The 15,406-nt window shown below is 64.5% G+C and overlaps 8 protein-coding genes across 8 annotated transcripts; 5 read left to right on the top strand and 3 right to left on the bottom strand.

Annotated features, from left to right (window-relative positions):
• Nucleotides 1-336: 336 nt before the first annotated feature.
• Nucleotides 337-771, bottom strand: LOC62_05G007755 (uncharacterized protein; the record flags this gene model as incomplete). Its single annotated transcript, XM_062774275.1, has 1 exon — nt 337-771. The coding sequence occupies one exon, from the start codon at nt 769-771 to the stop codon at nt 337-339; it is 435 nt and encodes a 144-aa protein (XP_062630259.1).
• Nucleotides 772-994: 223 nt separating this feature from the next.
• laeA_1 (Secondary metabolism regulator laeA) lies at nt 995-6,101 on the bottom strand (the record flags this gene model as incomplete). Its single annotated transcript, XM_062774274.1, has 10 exons — nt 995-1,371; nt 1,411-1,549; nt 1,594-1,770; nt 1,808-1,958; nt 2,219-3,339; nt 5,081-5,379; nt 5,423-5,561; nt 5,598-5,774; nt 5,810-5,983; nt 6,021-6,101. The coding sequence occupies 10 exons, from the start codon at nt 6,099-6,101 to the stop codon at nt 995-997; spliced, it is 2,835 nt and encodes a 944-aa protein (XP_062630258.1).
• A 949-nt stretch (nt 6,102-7,050) lies between these two features.
• Nucleotides 7,051-8,877, top strand: btgC_1 (putative glucan endo-1,3-beta-glucosidase btgC). Its single transcript, XM_062774273.1, has 3 exons — nt 7,051-7,604; nt 7,761-8,493; nt 8,543-8,877. Exons 1-3 carry the CDS (start codon nt 7,179-7,181, stop codon nt 8,710-8,712), a joined length of 1,329 nt encoding a protein of 442 aa, XP_062630257.1. The 5' UTR covers nt 7,051-7,178; the 3' UTR covers nt 8,713-8,877.
• A 291-nt stretch (nt 8,878-9,168) lies between these two features.
• gstB_3 (Glutathione S-transferase GstB) lies at nt 9,169-9,807 on the top strand (the record flags this gene model as incomplete). Its single annotated transcript, XM_062774272.1, has 1 exon — nt 9,169-9,807. One exon carries the CDS (start codon nt 9,169-9,171, stop codon nt 9,805-9,807), a length of 639 nt encoding a protein of 212 aa, XP_062630256.1.
• Nucleotides 9,808-9,977: 170 nt separating this feature from the next.
• SPBC2A9.02_3 (putative protein) lies at nt 9,978-10,889 on the bottom strand (the record flags this gene model as incomplete). Its single annotated transcript, XM_062774271.1, has 1 exon — nt 9,978-10,889. The coding sequence occupies one exon, from the start codon at nt 10,887-10,889 to the stop codon at nt 9,978-9,980; it is 912 nt and encodes a 303-aa protein (XP_062630255.1).
• A 674-nt stretch (nt 10,890-11,563) lies between these two features.
• LOC62_05G007750 (uncharacterized protein) lies at nt 11,564-12,589 on the top strand (the record flags this gene model as incomplete). Its single annotated transcript, XM_062774270.1, has 1 exon — nt 11,564-12,589. The coding sequence occupies one exon, from the start codon at nt 11,564-11,566 to the stop codon at nt 12,587-12,589; it is 1,026 nt and encodes a 341-aa protein (XP_062630254.1).
• A 233-nt stretch (nt 12,590-12,822) lies between these two features.
• LOC62_05G007749 (uncharacterized protein) lies at nt 12,823-13,491 on the top strand. The gene is made up of 2 exons (XM_062774269.1): nt 12,823-13,027; nt 13,069-13,491. The coding sequence occupies exons 1-2, from the start codon at nt 12,854-12,856 to the stop codon at nt 13,372-13,374; spliced, it is 480 nt and encodes a 159-aa protein (XP_062630253.1). The 5' UTR covers nt 12,823-12,853; the 3' UTR covers nt 13,375-13,491.
• A 535-nt stretch (nt 13,492-14,026) lies between these two features.
• LOC62_05G007748 (uncharacterized protein) lies at nt 14,027-14,767 on the top strand (the record flags this gene model as incomplete). Its single annotated transcript, XM_062774268.1, has 2 exons — nt 14,027-14,109; nt 14,173-14,767. 2 exons carry the CDS (start codon nt 14,027-14,029, stop codon nt 14,765-14,767), a joined length of 678 nt encoding a protein of 225 aa, XP_062630252.1.
• Nucleotides 14,768-15,406: the final 639 nt, after the last annotated feature.

Genomic DNA, 15,406 nt, shown 5'->3' with positions numbered 1-15,406 from the left:
GTATGTGGGGAGTTATGTAGGCCCCAGCTAACATAGTTGTAGGTCGTTGCAGCTGCTGCATCCATGGCACCTCGTGGAGACTCCAGGGGGAGGCATAAAGAGGTACGAGGCACCACCATCATCATCACGGCGATCAAGCCGACTCGGCAAATGTGGCCTTTGCCAAGCCAGTCAGTCGTCCAGTCCCAAGCCCGGCACTGCCTCGCTCCCTAGACTAGGTAGGTGCGGATGGCTGGCACCCTGGCCCGGTTTCCTCGGCTCGACTTGACGTGGTCAACTGATACAACCATTACATGCATACAGGTTGCCCCCGAGTCCTGCCGCAGCCCGCCCTACCTAGCAGCCAACGCCCAACAGTGCGCTCGCCCCAGGCCACCTCTTCGGGTCGAGTCCCTGGGCGATGCGCGCCGCAGCCGTCTTGTCGCAAAAGTCGCACCCCTCGTCGACCAGCTCGACACGGTGGTCGCGGCGGTGGATGAGCATGAGGCGCGCGGCGTCGACATCCCCCTCGTAGTACCGCAGCGCCTGCTGTACCTGGCCGATGTAGAAGCCCTCGGCGACCAGCCGGTCGATGCTTGCCGCGTCGACGCCGACTGTGAGCTTGCTCTTGAGCTTTGCGAGGACGCCGCCGTGTTTGCGCAGGTTGGCCTTGGTGCCGGGCTGGGTCCCCGGCGCCTTGGAGTCGCGCGGAACGATGGTGCTCGTGTCGGACGTGACGCTAAAGAGCGTGTCGGTGTCGGTGTCGCGGCCGAGATGCTTGACGGGGTTCATTGTTGGTGTTGATGGTGTTGTTGTTGTTGTTGAAGCACGAAGGGGGGTGGCCGTGGTGGTGGCGACTTGGCGTTATGGTCGTCGGCGGCACTGCATTCACGAGCCGCCGCTGCCCCGCGTGGGTCGGCACCACCGGCTGGCTGGCTGGCTGGCTACCCGCCGCCACTGACGCTACACGAGCACCGCTCTGTCTCAAACAATCGCCTACATCACGCATGGCGGCTCATGCATGCTTGGCAGAGACACTCGTCCCGCCTCCCTCCTGCTCTACCGCTTCCGGCTTCTGCGCGACAGTGGTATAGAAGTTAAAGTACGCCTCGTGCCACTCGGCCTCGTTGAGCACGCTCTCGCCCCACAGGAGAACCTGTTCCGGCGTGACACCGCGGCCGACATTGTCCGCAATGACCGGCGCCAGCATCTCGATAACAGCTGCAAAGTCGGCCGCCATGAGCCGCCCAATCTCGCCAGCACCACTGCGCGCGAGCGGCGCGGCGACAAAGCGGGTCACCTGGTCGCCGAGCCCCGCAGCCGTCGCATGAGACGCGAGCTTGGGCGCAATGTCGGGGTCTGAGCCGATCTCCAGCGCCGTTCCACGAACAACTGTGGCATCAGCCGCACATCCTCCCCTCAACGCCCCACCCTGGTCGTTCCACTGCCTGATCGTCGGCGTCATGCCCAGCCTCGCCTGGATGTCGAGATGCGCCTCGGTCAGCTGCACCCACCCTCCTGGCCTGGTGACCCGTGCGAGCTCGGCTATAACACTCGGCCACTCGTCCGTCTGTGCGTGTGAGTGGGGTGGGGTGGGTCTGCCACACCACCCACCTTGATGGCCAGGATCATGGCGCGGTGGTGCACGAGGTCAAAGTGGTCGTCTGGGAACGGCAGGCCTTGAAGCACGTCGCCGAGAGTAAAGGTGATCCCCGACTTTGCCGGCGGCGTGTAGGTCGGATGGTAGTCGACGGCGGTGGCCTCGACGGCCGGGTAGAGCGCCTTGACGGCCTGGCGTGAGCGGAGCATGAGCACCGACTGGCCCCACCTCGATCCAGCTTCCAGGGCCGCACCCCACATCGAGCACCCTCCCGCCCTGTTCCAGTACCTGTGTGACTGGCGCGAGCACCTCGGCGCCGAACAGCAGTGTAAAAAGCGCGTGCTGGTCGCGCTCGCGTGCCGCTTCCTTGTCGTCCTCGCTGAACGGGTAGATGTGCGCCGTGTGACCCACCATGGTGTTTGAGTTAGAAGGCAGTGAGTAGAGGGCAGAGCAGAGGGCACAACAGTGGGCTCCATGGTTACCCTAGCGGGGTAAGCAGGAATCACAGCAACACGACCCCGCTCGCACGACCCAAGGTCCACCCCAAGCTCCCCGCCGCACTGACTACTGCATCGCACGACCCTGCATTACTCTTAAAGATGGCTCTGGAGCTCAGTGATGCGGTTCTGGCCGTCAAACTTGAAGGACACCTGGGAGCGCTCGTCGTCGAGCACGACGGTGCTCGCGTCGGGCTGGTGGACGCGGAAGCCGCGCGCGTATCCCAGCCCAAGCGCCGACTCGCGCGCGTTGATCATGCCGCCCATCATGGCGGACATGGTGCCCGTGCCGACGTCCCTCACCGTGAGCGGCGGGAAGGGCCCATCGAGCAACACCAACACGCGGCCGCCGTTGCCCGACTCGAAGGTGTAGTACGGCCCGCGGCCGAGCACGCCGACGCACAGCTGGCCCAGCTCTTGCGCGAGGTCCGTAATGTCCTGGTAGTCGCCCTCGAGGTTGGGCGGGAACGGCAGCTCGCTCTCGGCCAGCTCCTTGATCCCGTGCGCCTGCCCGTACTGCTGGAGCTGGCGGCTGACTTCGTCGCCGCGCGGCATAGCCCAACCCCAGAGCACCGACTTGGGGCCGGGGGCAATCGACGCCATGAGGTGGCAGCGCGTGAGGAGCTGCTTGCCGTTCGGCGCGGTAAACGACAGCTCGCCCTTGGCGAGGTTGACGTCGAAGCGGTGGTCGTCGCCGAGCTCCTCGGTCGCTTCGACCAGCTGCCGCTGGAGGAGCTTGGCGTGCAGCTCACCGCGAGCAGTGAATGTGCCGAGGGTGGGGTAGATGGGCCGCAGGCGGCCCATCTCGTTGGGGAGCTGCTGAATGATGGCGGGGCCCGCTGCGGGCGGGGGAGACGCTGGGTTTGGAGGGGGCGAACCGACGGGGTGGACCGGCGGGGACTGGGGAGGCGCGTACGGGGAGGCGACTGCTGCTGCTGCAGGCGGCGCGTATGGGGACTGGGCCTGCGCTGGAGGGGCGTAGGGAGACTGAGCTTGTGCTGGGGGAGCGTATGGGGACTGGGGCTGGGCTGGAGGCGCGTAGGGGCACTGGGGCTGAGCCGGGGGCGCGTAAGGTGAAGCAGCTGCTGGCGCTGCGTACGGAGACTGCGCTACTGGCGGCGCGTAGGGGTTGTAGCCTGGCTGTCCGGGCTGAGGAGCAACGGCGTAGACTACCTGCTGGCCAGGCTGCAACGCGTAAGGCTGCTGGCCGGGTGGATACTGGCCTGGCTGTCCCGGTTGAGGGGGGTATCCGTAGGGGGGTTGCTGGGGGTGGGGTTTGTGTTCGACGTCGTCTTGCAGCGGTGAGCACATGCTTGAGAGGCACACGAGCAGATTATAAAGAGGTGTAAGCGTAAGTAGTAAGATGCAGCAGTGGGCTGGCTTCAAGAGCCAAGAAATGCTAGTGGAGCACTGCAGCGGTCAGGCGGTCAAGAGCGGGCATGGTGAAACCAAGGCAAGGTGGGAGGTGGGTCAAGCCGAGCAAAGGCAAGGTTGCATGTACGACGCGTAAACAACGGCCTGCCTGCCGCCTTAATGGCACCCGCGGAACGGAGACGGACACGGGCAGGCAACCCTGCAATCGAGAGTGGGTCACACAACAGCGTCAAGGATGCAAGCTTTGAGCAGCAATCTTCGCACCCTTGCATCGCCTATAGCAGGCTGTTCGATCAGGACAGGCCGCAAAGTGGCAGGCACAACCCCTCGGCGACTGGCTTGGCTTATCTCGGCTGTGCAGGACGTCTCGCATCAACAAAATCTCTATGAAGCTACTCAAACACGACCCTTCGCGAGACACTCTCAGCGTCGGGCACGACCACAGAGCCAGCATATTCGCCTCCGTCAGAGCACTGGCGGAACACACCGGGTACGCTGGCCGCGAGCGCGAACGCCTCGATGTACCCGCTCACCCCCGACGGCAGAAAGAACCCTTTGCCGACGCTGGACGTCGCGCTGGCGTTGTAGCTCCCTCCCACGGCCTTGACAATCCCCGCGGCGCCAGACGCGTCGATCTCGGCGCTCGCGTTGAGGGGCGGCAGGAACTGGAGCGTGAAGACTGCCGCTGTCGTCGCTTCCAGCGCGCACGGCGCGGCGGTGCACGCGACCTTGTCGGACACGGGCTGCCGCGCTGTCGTGGCGTTCGTGAGCCAGTGGTCGCGGTCCTTGTCCATGTCGAAGCGGGTGCACTTTGGCAACTGTTGTGGTGGGCTTGCGCGGGGGTGGATCCGGCGCGGTGCTGCCGCCTCATCGGCATGTACGACGGCTGCGAAGCACGCCAGAACGAGCAAGAAGAGGGGCAGCGGGCCGAGGGAGGCTCGTCTTGCGCTACTTGAGGGCTTTGCCGCGCGCGAGTCGGTGACGCACAGCTGCTGGTACACCCCGTTGGAGGCGAGGCAGCGCCCAAAGCTCTCCATCGCGGCGTCGGCCACCCCGCAGGTCACAGATGTGCTCCCCGCCGAGATGGACATGTTGGCAGTCGTACAGCATGACTGAACGATGCTGGTAGAGTAGTTGAACGTGCAGGTGTTCATGGTGGGTGTGGGTGTGGGGTGCGAACACCTGCGGCCCACCTATTTAGCTGGTCTCGCTCGTGGTGGCCACTGGCAACAAACGTCTCGACGAGCGCACGCTCCACCTCGTAGCATCTTGGCATATGACCTCAGAGAGACAAAAGGTGCGAGGTGGGAGGGGTGGATAGTGGAGCGTTGTTGTGGATGGCCTGATGACGCAAGGAACCTTGGCAGCCCGGCGCAGTTACGGCATGGCACCAACACCCACCTCCGGCCGGCGAGTTTTGGCTGAGGCATCGTTGCGCGCCGCGCACATGACGCAGAAGCAGCGATTCGAGGTGTTCTATGGCAGCAGTCGCGTCGTCTGTGGCGCAGTGGCACTTGTGGCTGCGTCGAGCGCTTCAGACGTTGCTCGTCGTGTGTATATACAACCTGTATTTGTTCTACGGATACCTCCTCCCCTACAGCTCCCCAGCCTCAGGCTTCCTCGCCCACACAGTGACCCAGTTCATCCACACATCCTGCGCCTCGCCGTCCACCATTGCCTGGGATGCGCGGTCGCGCTCGTAGGCGACCGAGCGGCCCGTCAAGCTGGCCAGTACCGGCGCGAGGGACTGCATGACCGCATAGTAGCTGTTGAACGCGGCCTCGCCCGCTCCGCCGACGTCTGAGCGGTCCCAGTAACCGCGCTTGACCTGCACGCTGGCGGACGGCAGCCCTGCCATAGTGAGGTACTGCGGGAGGCGGTGGGCGGCAAAGTACTCTGTCTGCCTTGCGCCAAAGAACTTTTCCTGGCCTGGTTGCGTTAGCGGGGCAGGGAGACCGGCAACGCCACTCACTCTCGTCCTCGAGCTCCTTTGTCGCGCCGGTGATGGCCTTTGGCGCGTGGAACTTGAGCTCGAGCTCGGTGAGCTGGATCCAGCCCCCGGGCTTCGTGACGCGAATGACCTCTGCAATGGCACGCGGCCACTCGTCGGCCTAGCCGGGGTCAGTGCGGTCACGACGCAGACTCACCCGCAGCGCCGCGACCATCATGCGCATATGTGTGATGTCGAACTGGCCGTCGGGGTACGGCAGCTGCTTGAGGACGTTGCCATGGTCAAATGTGACGGGCGTGCGAGGGTCGTCGACGAACGTCGGGGCAAAGTCCGTCGCGGCGCACACGACGTGTGGATACGCGGCCTTGACGTCCTGTCGTGAGCTGGGATCGGGCACGGCTTACCCACCTTGATCCAGTCACCGGGGCCACACCCGACGTCGACTACTGCAGGATGCTTGCGCGACTCGAGGTGCTCTTTCACTGGGGGCTGGAGGAGGCCGCCAAACAGCCCAACGATGAGCTTGTGCTGTAGCGTGAGGCGGTCGCTCTCTGCCGTATCCGCCGGCAGAGGGTAGATGCTCTGCGAGGGTAAGCCTCGTCAAGTCACGCCTCCTCACGTCCTTGTCCGAGTGGTACGCGCGCGTCTCGCTCTCTGGGACGTTGGCCAGGCCGAAGACGACGTCGTTGTCGCGTGTCATGGTGAGTGATGTGGCCAGGAAGCGTCAAGAGGCCAAAGCGGGTCAGAACAATACTGCCATCGTCCTGCAGCACGTCGCACGCGCCCTAGAGCAACACAGCGTGGTTGCCGTCCACACAACATGTCACCGGGGTGAGAGCGGGGATACACATGATGTGGGGCTGCAGGGCGGATGACTGTTGTGGTCAGGGGTCGTGTGCTCGGCGGCCGATCTGAACGGTAGGGGAGAGAGAGAGGGTGTGCAGCACTCTGATCAAGGCCATGTGCGCGTTCTCAGATCAAGATATCAACTGCTATCGAGATTGTCGCGCAGATCAGTTCGCAGCGTCACTGATGTCGATCTGCGGTCGCTCTACACGCGCCGTCGAGCCACAAGCGCTGCATGCCACGAACGCGTCGTCTAGCATTCCTTGTTGACACACTACAGAAATGTGACTAGCGGAGGAAATTCTAAACCGACGGGGACGGCCACTGCCTCTAGGGGAGAGAGTGAGAGCTGGAGCGCGACAACAACGCGCAAAGCGAGGTCACCAAAAAGCCAATTATCCCACCCACCACCCGCCATCAATGACATGCTCCAAGCCATCAAGAATGACGTTCAGCGACATGGAATCAGTAGGGAAGTGGCCTTGGCAGCAGCGTGCACAGTCTTATGCTTGCTGCGTACCAAGAAAAGCTGTGAGGCGGGTGGGAGGAATGACGGGTGGGGGCGTGAAGCGTCAAGACACTTTTTCTTAGGGTCCTCCGTGTCTTGGCACGAGGCACCCTGCCCCCTCCCCTCTGTCCCTCTCTGCCCGTTTCGAGGGTGCGTGAGATGCTGGGTGGGTTGGAACTCTGTCGCCAAGCAAACAGGCAAGGGGGGAGTCAGCTGGGGCAGCAACGGCATGCAGCCGTGTATAGAGTGTGAACAGGTCCTGCTCCAACCTAGACTCTTCATTCACTCATTCTCACTGCATTGCTCTCGACCTCGACCATTGACGGCGAGTTGACTCTTTGTGTGTATACAGAACGACACGACACGGCACGACGACTCCTTCCACTCTCTAGAACGACCTTTCTTCTCTCCTAAAACCCCATAATGGCCTACAACCAGTACGGCGGACAGCAGAACAGCGCGTACGGCAACAATGGCTATGCGCAGCCTTCAGGCCAGCACCACATGACGGCCGATGAGATCTGGGCACAGGAGTCTGGCTCCAACCTCGTCAACGGCGGCCGCAAGGAGCAGTACGACAATGCGTACTATGGCAGCAGCGCCGGCGCGGCCAAGAGCGGCAGCAAGAAGAAGTGGTGGTGGATCGGCGGTGCGGTGCTGCTCGCCGCCATCATTGCCGGCGTCGTGGCCGGCGTGGTCGTCAGCCAGAACAACAAGAAGAAGGACAGCAATGGCGGCAGCTCGGGCTCGGGAGGGAGCGGAAGCGGCGGTGGCAGCGGCTCGGGTGGCAACTTTGCCAAGGACGACCGTCTGCACAAGGTCTTCTGGGGCATGGCGTACGACCCCGAGGTGAGTGTTTGTTTGGGACGCGCGGGGCGGAGTGGGCGTTTCGAGGTGGCCCTCGTGGCGCTGTTGAGGCGTACCGAGGCGCGCTCAACAGTGGCCAGCCCGCCACCCCCTTCGGCCGGCCTCTGATCCCCCGACTGTGCTAACGCCTCGCTCCAGGGCGCTGTGCCACCAATGTGTGGTGCCAAGCAGGCCGATGTGACCAAGGACATTCAGATCCTGTCGCAGCTCACGACCCGCCTCCGCCTCTACTCGGCCAACTGCAACGTCACGGCCCTCGTCATGCAGGCGATCAAGGACACGGGCGTCAACATGACCGTGTACCCCGCCATCTATGTCAACGACGACGACACCATCTTCACGTACCAGATGAACAACCTGACGGACGCGATTACCAAGTATGGCGCCGAGATCGTTGACGGTGTAAGTGGCGCAACCGCAAGTGAGAGCCCCACTGACACCAACCAGATCGCCGTCGGCAACGAGTACATGCTCAACCAGGTCGGCTCGGTGACCTCTGGCGCGGCGTACACCACGGCGCTCAACTACCTCTCGCAGCGTATCCAGACGTTCAACTCTACGCTGCAGGGCATGAACCTCAAGAAGCACATCCCCGTCGGCACCGGCGACGCGGGCTCCGTCTTCTCCACCACAATGGCTACCAAGATCGACTTCTTCATGTCCAACGTCCACCCGTGGTTCGGCAAGCTCCCTGCCTCGCAGGCGGCCGCGTGGACCTGGTCGTACTTTGACGAGAACAACGTCCAGGTCGCCGCCCAGGCGCCTAACAAACCCAACATGTACCTCGCCGAGACTGGCTGGCCCACGAGCGCCAACGAGACCAAGTTCTTGACCCTTGGCGGTGCCCAGGCCGGCATGAGCGACCTCCAGAGTAAGTGACACCACAACTCGGACGACGACCGGACTGACACCCCCCGCAGCCTTCCTGGACACGTACATCTGCCAGGCCAACGCCAACGGCACCGAGTACTTTTACTTTGAGGGCTTTGACCAGCCGTGGAAGGAGATCTACGGCGGCGTCGAGCCCTACTGGGGCCTGTTTGACAAGGACCGCAACCTCAAGCAGCCTCTCACCATCCCCACGTGTTAAGCGTGGCGTCGGCGAGGAAGCGAGCGAGCAGGGCGGGCGATTGTAGGCCCGTCATGGGGCAGAGCCCTTCGGAGTGTGCACACCGCCCCGCCCGCTGCCACCTCTCGACTGCCGCACACACGATGCCGGCGGTCTTGTAGTAGATTATGTACCCCCCGATGGACATTTCTGTATTCGGGAGCGATGAGTAGCACGCAGGACGCAGGGTGCATTGTCCCGAGGCGTGGAAGGGTAGCGGCGCTATCCAGCTGTCCAGGATGCACCCCACGTGGTGCCTCTCGGCGGGTCGCCGAAGCAGCCGACCGCCGCACCGAGGCCCCGTCGCGGCTGACCTACTCCGGCGGCGGTCCCAGCCGCCACGGCATCGCGGCAATGATGTCAAGGACAGAGTGGACGGCCGCCCCCATAAAGGCCGAGTCAACAACATTCCACTCCCCCCACATCACCACCACAACCATGACCAGCATCACCATCTGGGGCCGGCCCAACTCGAACAATGTCAAGAAGGCGCTGTGGATCGCGGCCGAGCTGGGGCTCAAGTACAAGCACGTCCTCGCCGGCCTGCAGCACGGGGTGAACAACACGCCCGAGTACCTCGCGCTGAACCCGAACGGCGTCATCCCGACGCTGCAGGACGGCGACTTTGTGCTGTGGGAGTCGAACGCGATCGTGCGCTACCTGGCGGCCGAGTACGCCGCGTCCAGCGGCCACCCCGAGCTGTGGCCCGCGAGCGCGCGCACCCGCGCCGAGGGCGACAAGTGGATGGACTGGACGTCGAGCACCTTTGCCGGCGTGTACCGCGACGTCTTCTGGGGCTTCTTCCGCACCGCGCCCGCCGAGCGCGACATGGAGCTCATCAACGGCAACCTCGCCAAGGTCAACAAGCTCATGGCGATCGTCGACGCCCAGCTGGCCAAGACGCAGTACCTCTCCGGCAGCGAGTTTGGCGTCGGCGACATCCCCCTCGGCTGCTTCATCTACACCTACTTCAACCTCCCCGTCGAGCGGCCCAACCTCCCCAACCTCGAGCGCTGGTACAACGACTTGCAGAAGCGCAAGGCGTACCAGGACGTGGTGATGCTTCCTATCGACTAGGCGGGGGTGGGGAGTGGGGGGGGGGGGTTGGTGGAGGTGCTGGCGTGGGTAAGTGGACGAGCTCTGTCCGTGGTGCTGACTCAAGGCAGTGTGCTATAGCGTCGAGCGAGTCAGTCCGTGTATGGAGAAGATGACAGACTTGCATCCAAGAGATACACTAACAGAGCACTCTACGCCGAGTCAAAGTACTTGCCTGCGCGGAGCTCGTCAAGGAGACCAGGCATGGTCGGCTTCCATCCGAGCACCTCCTGAGTCTTGGTGCTAGTCGAGCGGTTGTCCATCGCCAGCAGGCCAGCAATGAAGCCAAAGATCTCGGCGCCCTCCTCGGGGGTGACGCTCTTGGTCTGGAGGCCCTCATGGGCAGCAATGACGCCCATGATCTCCTTGATGGGCACTCCCTCGTCCGCGACGGGGTGGAAGCGCGCGATCGTCCCGGGCGTGACGTGGTCCAGCGCGAGGCGGTACACGCTCACCGCTTCGGCGACGTGTACCGCGGGCCAGCGCCCGTCGCCGATATACGCTGCGACGTTGGCGGCCCGCGCGGCGCGGATAAGCCGCAGCACAAACGCGCCGCCGCCCATGTCGGCCCCGCCGTGCGTGATGGGCGGGAGGCGCACGATGCCGACACGGTTCCCGCGCGTGGCCCAGCGCTCGGCCGTCAGCTCGGTGACGCGGCGCGGGTTCGGGCTGCCCTCCGCGCTGTCGTCCTCGGTCGTCGGGTCGTAGTGAGGCGCAACCCCCGTCGCGGAAGTCATGAGGAGGATCTTGTCGGTGCCCTCGTACGCGTTGCCGACGGCGTCGACAACCGCCGCCTCGGCGGCACACCCGCCGAGAAAGTCGGTAAAGCTGTGGTCAAAGGCCAGGTGGTACGTCGCGTCGGCTGCTCGCGCGTGCTGCACGATGAGCGGCAGGTCGGTGGCGGGCACGCCGGTGCCGAGGACGGGCGTGCCGCCGTTGGCGGTCACGATGGCGGCAGAGGCGGCGGAGCGTACTAGGCCAGTGACGGTGTGCCCGTGTGCGACGAGCTCGCGGGTCAGGTGCGTGCCGATGTAGCCCGAGGCGCCGGTCATGAAGACTTTCATCGTGGTGGCGTGCTGTGGGTTGCGGTGGAACTGATGAAGACGCCGAAGGCTGAGGATGACGAGGCTGCTGTGTTGGTGGTCGTGCTGTTGCTCTCTCGCTCGCCTGTATTATATACCCACTACACTGGTCCGGAGTGCAAGCATGTCGTTGAGCCACACGGCCATCTAGCCGTTGCCGTCCACTTACACCTCGGCGTCGGCGCCACGGTCGTCGCCGAGATCCCCGAGGGCGGCGAGGGGACCCCGGATATCCATCACCCAGGAGCTCCGCCGTCGACGCTATTATTGGACCCCGTCCACTCTGCACCTCGGCGTCCCGACAGTCGATACTCTGATAATGACGGCTCGTGTTGACGGCTGCACGGCCTTATCGCCGGCCGTTGACGGCAATCGGCCGGCTGGAGTCTGCCTCATCCATGTTCCATGTCAGGCCACGCAGTGCTCGTTCTGCCCACCTTCGAGCTCTTCTTGTCGCCATATACACATGCACCCTTTCTCTGTGTCGGATCCGGTGCCCCTCCCGCGCGAGGCACAGCTAGCATCCACGTACGTCGCGGGTCGAGGTAGACCAACCAGAGCGCGGCTCGCCTTGACATTTGCCACCCAAAAAAGCTTTTAAACTCGCGGCGAACTGGCGGCTCCGCCCTCAGCAGGCCACCAGGCCACCACCTCCAATGCGTCCCCTCGTCGGAGCTACCGCCGTCGCAGCGGTCACGCTCGCGCTCGTCGCAATGTGGCGCCGCGCCCCAGCCCCGGGCCCCCAGCACGCCGCCCTCACGCGCCTCATCGCATCGCTGGATGCCCTGGCCGACCCCTACGCACTCTCAGTGGACCACAACGGCGCGCTCGTCGTGCAGATCCTCGACCCGCCCCCGGAGCCAGAGGACGAGAGTTACAAGGATATGCTGACACGCTGGGACTGGCTGGCGCGCTTCAACACTGCGCTCGAGGCCGAGACGGACGCGCTGGACGGGTACGTCGTCACGTATGCCGTTGGGCAGCGTGTTCCCCACAAGCCGGACGCCGTGCTCAACGCTGGGCTGTCGCCCCGGCCGGGGCGGTTCACATCGCGCGCGGCAGCGAGGGAGTGGTTCCCTGCCCTTCTGGATGACGGCAAGTGCAGGGGCGTCGACGACGGAGAGCATGAGGGTGATGCCCACCCCGACGCCGCCGACGCCGCCGACGCCGGCTTCCGCGCCGCGTATGCCGAGCACAAGGGCAACTTTACCTCGCCAGCGTGGCGGGCCCTCCAGCGGGCCGAGCTGCAGAACATGCTCGACTGCCTGGACCGGAGCGGTACGCTGTACGAGCTGCTCGTCGGCAAGTGGGGTGAGCTCGCCATCTGCCCGTTTGGCCCAGACGAGGAGGCCGAGGCTGGCGACGGTGACGAGGATGAGGCGCACGTCCCGCAGCGCGTACACAACGCCCTCTCGTGCATCTCGCCGTATGTCTCCGCCGGCGTCATGCAGAGCTATCGCGAGTACGAGTCGCGCCGAGTCAAGCGCGGCGTCGCTGGGCGAGGGCGGTACGATCCGGACGACATCTTTGCCGCTGGGCTCTCGTTCGAGCCGGGCAACCACCCACTGTCCCCCGAGGACGTCGAGGAGAGACGCAGAGAGGCCGCTTTGCACGCAGATGAGGAGGTGTACACTTGCTCTTGCTCAGCAGGTGGTTGCGGCAATGTCGTCATGGGGGAATGAGAAGTTGGGAGGCAGGCAGCTGACTTGTGACTTGGTCCTGCAGTAGTACCTGGTCCTGGTCCGGTGAGAGAGCATTGTATGCATCATGTGTCCCATACAGTCTCCCACATGTTCTATGCATTGCCGTTGGCCACTCGAGCGCTTGACTGTTGGTCCGAGGTTGATCGCCGTCGCCGACGCCGAGATCAAAGCCGACAACAACAAACCACCTCCACTCGCCACCTCCATCTCCTCGACAACTCTTCTCACTCCGACCTCACCTCGATGCCCAAACCTCACGCACCACAACCACAACCCCACGCGCACGGCACATCGCGCTGGGCACACCTCGCCGCTACGGCCGACGACCGCACGCGCACGCCGGAGCTATCGCACGACACGATGGACGTGGACGCGGGCACGTCGCTCGACGCCTTGATCGCAATGTATCGCGAGCAGGTGGGTGGCTCCTGCTCTCTTAGTACTGACGCCTACGCAAGGTCGGCGCATACCCCTCAACCCTCGACACCCTCACAGCCCTCGACTGGCCCCTCGCGCGCCGCAACGAGCCGTACGCGCACGCCGTGCTCTACTACTACATGGACAGCAAGGTGCGCATGGGCTTTGGTCCCGGCGCGATCGCGGCGCAGCTCGTGCAGATGGAGCACATTGCGCCGCAACACGCAAAGCTGCTCGATGCCGTGCGGGCAAAGTATGGCCTTGAGGCGCCGCCTGCTGTCGAGGAGGGGTGGGACGACAAGGCGGATAAGTGGTTGGCGTCGAGGCTGGGTGGGACGACGTTGTAGCGTCCGAGGGCGAGCGCAGCGGGCCCGAGTCGTACCCGAGTCGGCTGGGGACTAGGTCGCAGCGCATCGGCTGTGGGGAGGGCAGCTGTGAGGAGGGCAGTGCAGCAAGAACAGAAGGCAGCGAGCAGCAGCGAGCAGCCTGCACAGCGCACAGCGTGCGTGCGACGCGCCGCGCGTCGGTGCGAGAACCCGACGGAGTGAGCGAACGTCGCACCGGCAACCTGTACGGTGAGCCAGCTCGCACCCGACGAAGCGTGCATGTGTTGCACCAGCTACAGCTGTGCATCACAGACCCGGCTCATCGTCCTCGCCCCCGTTCCTTGCCTCGCTCGCCGCATCGACGCTGCGCGCCGTAGAGACAAACATCGACTCCCTCCCGTCTCGCGTGATAAGCTCCCCCCCCGCAGCAGCCTATCACATGTAGCAGCAACCCCAAGTCTGTGGGGTTGGTCGTTGGAATCCAGCTGAAACACGCCAACGCGTGTGGAGGGAGCGAGCAGTCACCTCTCTCGTCTCGGCCTCCGCGCAGAGCAACTCAATTACAAGCTAGTGGTCACGCGGGGTCGCGAGGTGTTGACTGGCCGGAGGAGCACATCGCATGTAATGCTAGCGGCGACGGCTCTCGCTCGCACGACTGACTCTTCTCGACGACATGAGCACACGACGGCGGCCATCAAACGTCATCTGGAGCGCGGAGCAGGCGGTGGCAGAGCTACACGCGGCCGAGAGCGGCGAGTGAGTCGCGGCGTCGAGTCTCGTCGCGTGACGCTATGCGTGGTTTCTGACACTTTTCCCCAGCGCGCGCGTCGCCGTCCTCCACGCCTACCTCGGGCTCAAGGCAGCGCGGGGCAAGACACGCGCCGAGGTGCGCGCCAAGCTGCTGGCGCTGGCGGGCAGCGTGCCAGAGTACGCCGACGCGTTTGTGCGCGTCAGTGCGGATTTGGGGCTCGGCGGCGAGGGGGACGACATGTCGCCTACGCGCCGGCGACAACAGCCTCTACGCTCAGCCACAGCACCAGTCGACGCGTTCCCAGCTCGGCCGTTACCACGTCACTCGACAAGCGACGACGCCGCAGCGCACGCCCTCGCGCACCACCACGCTTCGGCGGGCTTTGCGCGCCGCAGCAGCAGCTCTGCCGCGGTCGTCACAGCTGTCCCAGCCCGGCCCGTGCACCTGCCCGTGGACCGGCAGTGCACCCGCACAGGAGTGAGCCCGCACGCACTCGCGGCCAAGCTCGAGGCGTGCTCGCCGAGCGAGCGCGAGATGAAGGCTGCGGCCAGCTTGGCGGGCGGATACGATGATGAAGAGGACGAGTGGGAAGCGTATTACGCGGCGGCCAGTGCTCGCACTGCCGCTCGAGTCGGCGAACGCAAACCGAGTGTACGAATGTAGCAATGGTGTGCTCTTGCTTGATGTAATAACACGGCCGACACGGACAAGCAAGCGGACATGTGTTTCACGGGACAATGCATGCGATGCTCGTCTGCGGCGTCGGGGAGGGGAAGTGCGGCGTGGCGATGGCCAGCGGAGGGGTAATGGGAGCAGCCACCGGGCATTTCGCGGTGCAAGACGGTGCGGCCCGCCGTGGTGAGCGGGTGGTCGTGGCCGTGGGTGAGGCCGTGGGACGGGGGCTGCGAGGCGAGGCACGCCAGAGAGCAGAGCAGGTGGGCCAGGTGGGGTGGGTGTGCCAAGAGGATTGCAGCAGTAGGGAGGGCTGGTGGGGTGGTGCGATTAGCAGTGTGGCGGTGCATTTCCCTGCGTCGTCGTTGCTCCTCTGCTGTCCCTCCCTCGCCACTCCAGACACCTCCAGCCTGCTCCAGAGGCATCAAGGCGGTGTGCAGCCGTGTGGGGGTCAGCAGGACAGCAAAACGGGGGCACGAGGAGCGACCCCGCGCATGCAGCACCTAGTCTGGACCTGGCTGTCGCTCAGTGGCGCTGCAGTCCACCCTTGCTGGCCCTTGCCTTGCCCTGGCTGGGCAGCAGCATGTTGTTGTCGCCGCCGCCGTCCACTTACTCATTCTGCTGCTCACT

The sequence above is a fragment of the Vanrija pseudolonga genome, chromosome 5, assembly GCF_020906515.1.
Source record: "Vanrija pseudolonga chromosome 5, complete sequence".
Lineage (NCBI taxonomy): Eukaryota > Fungi > Basidiomycota > Tremellomycetes > Trichosporonales > Trichosporonaceae > Vanrija > Vanrija pseudolonga.
The sequence above is the reverse complement of the archived record's forward strand: the minus strand, read 5'-3'. Positions and strand labels throughout refer to the sequence as shown.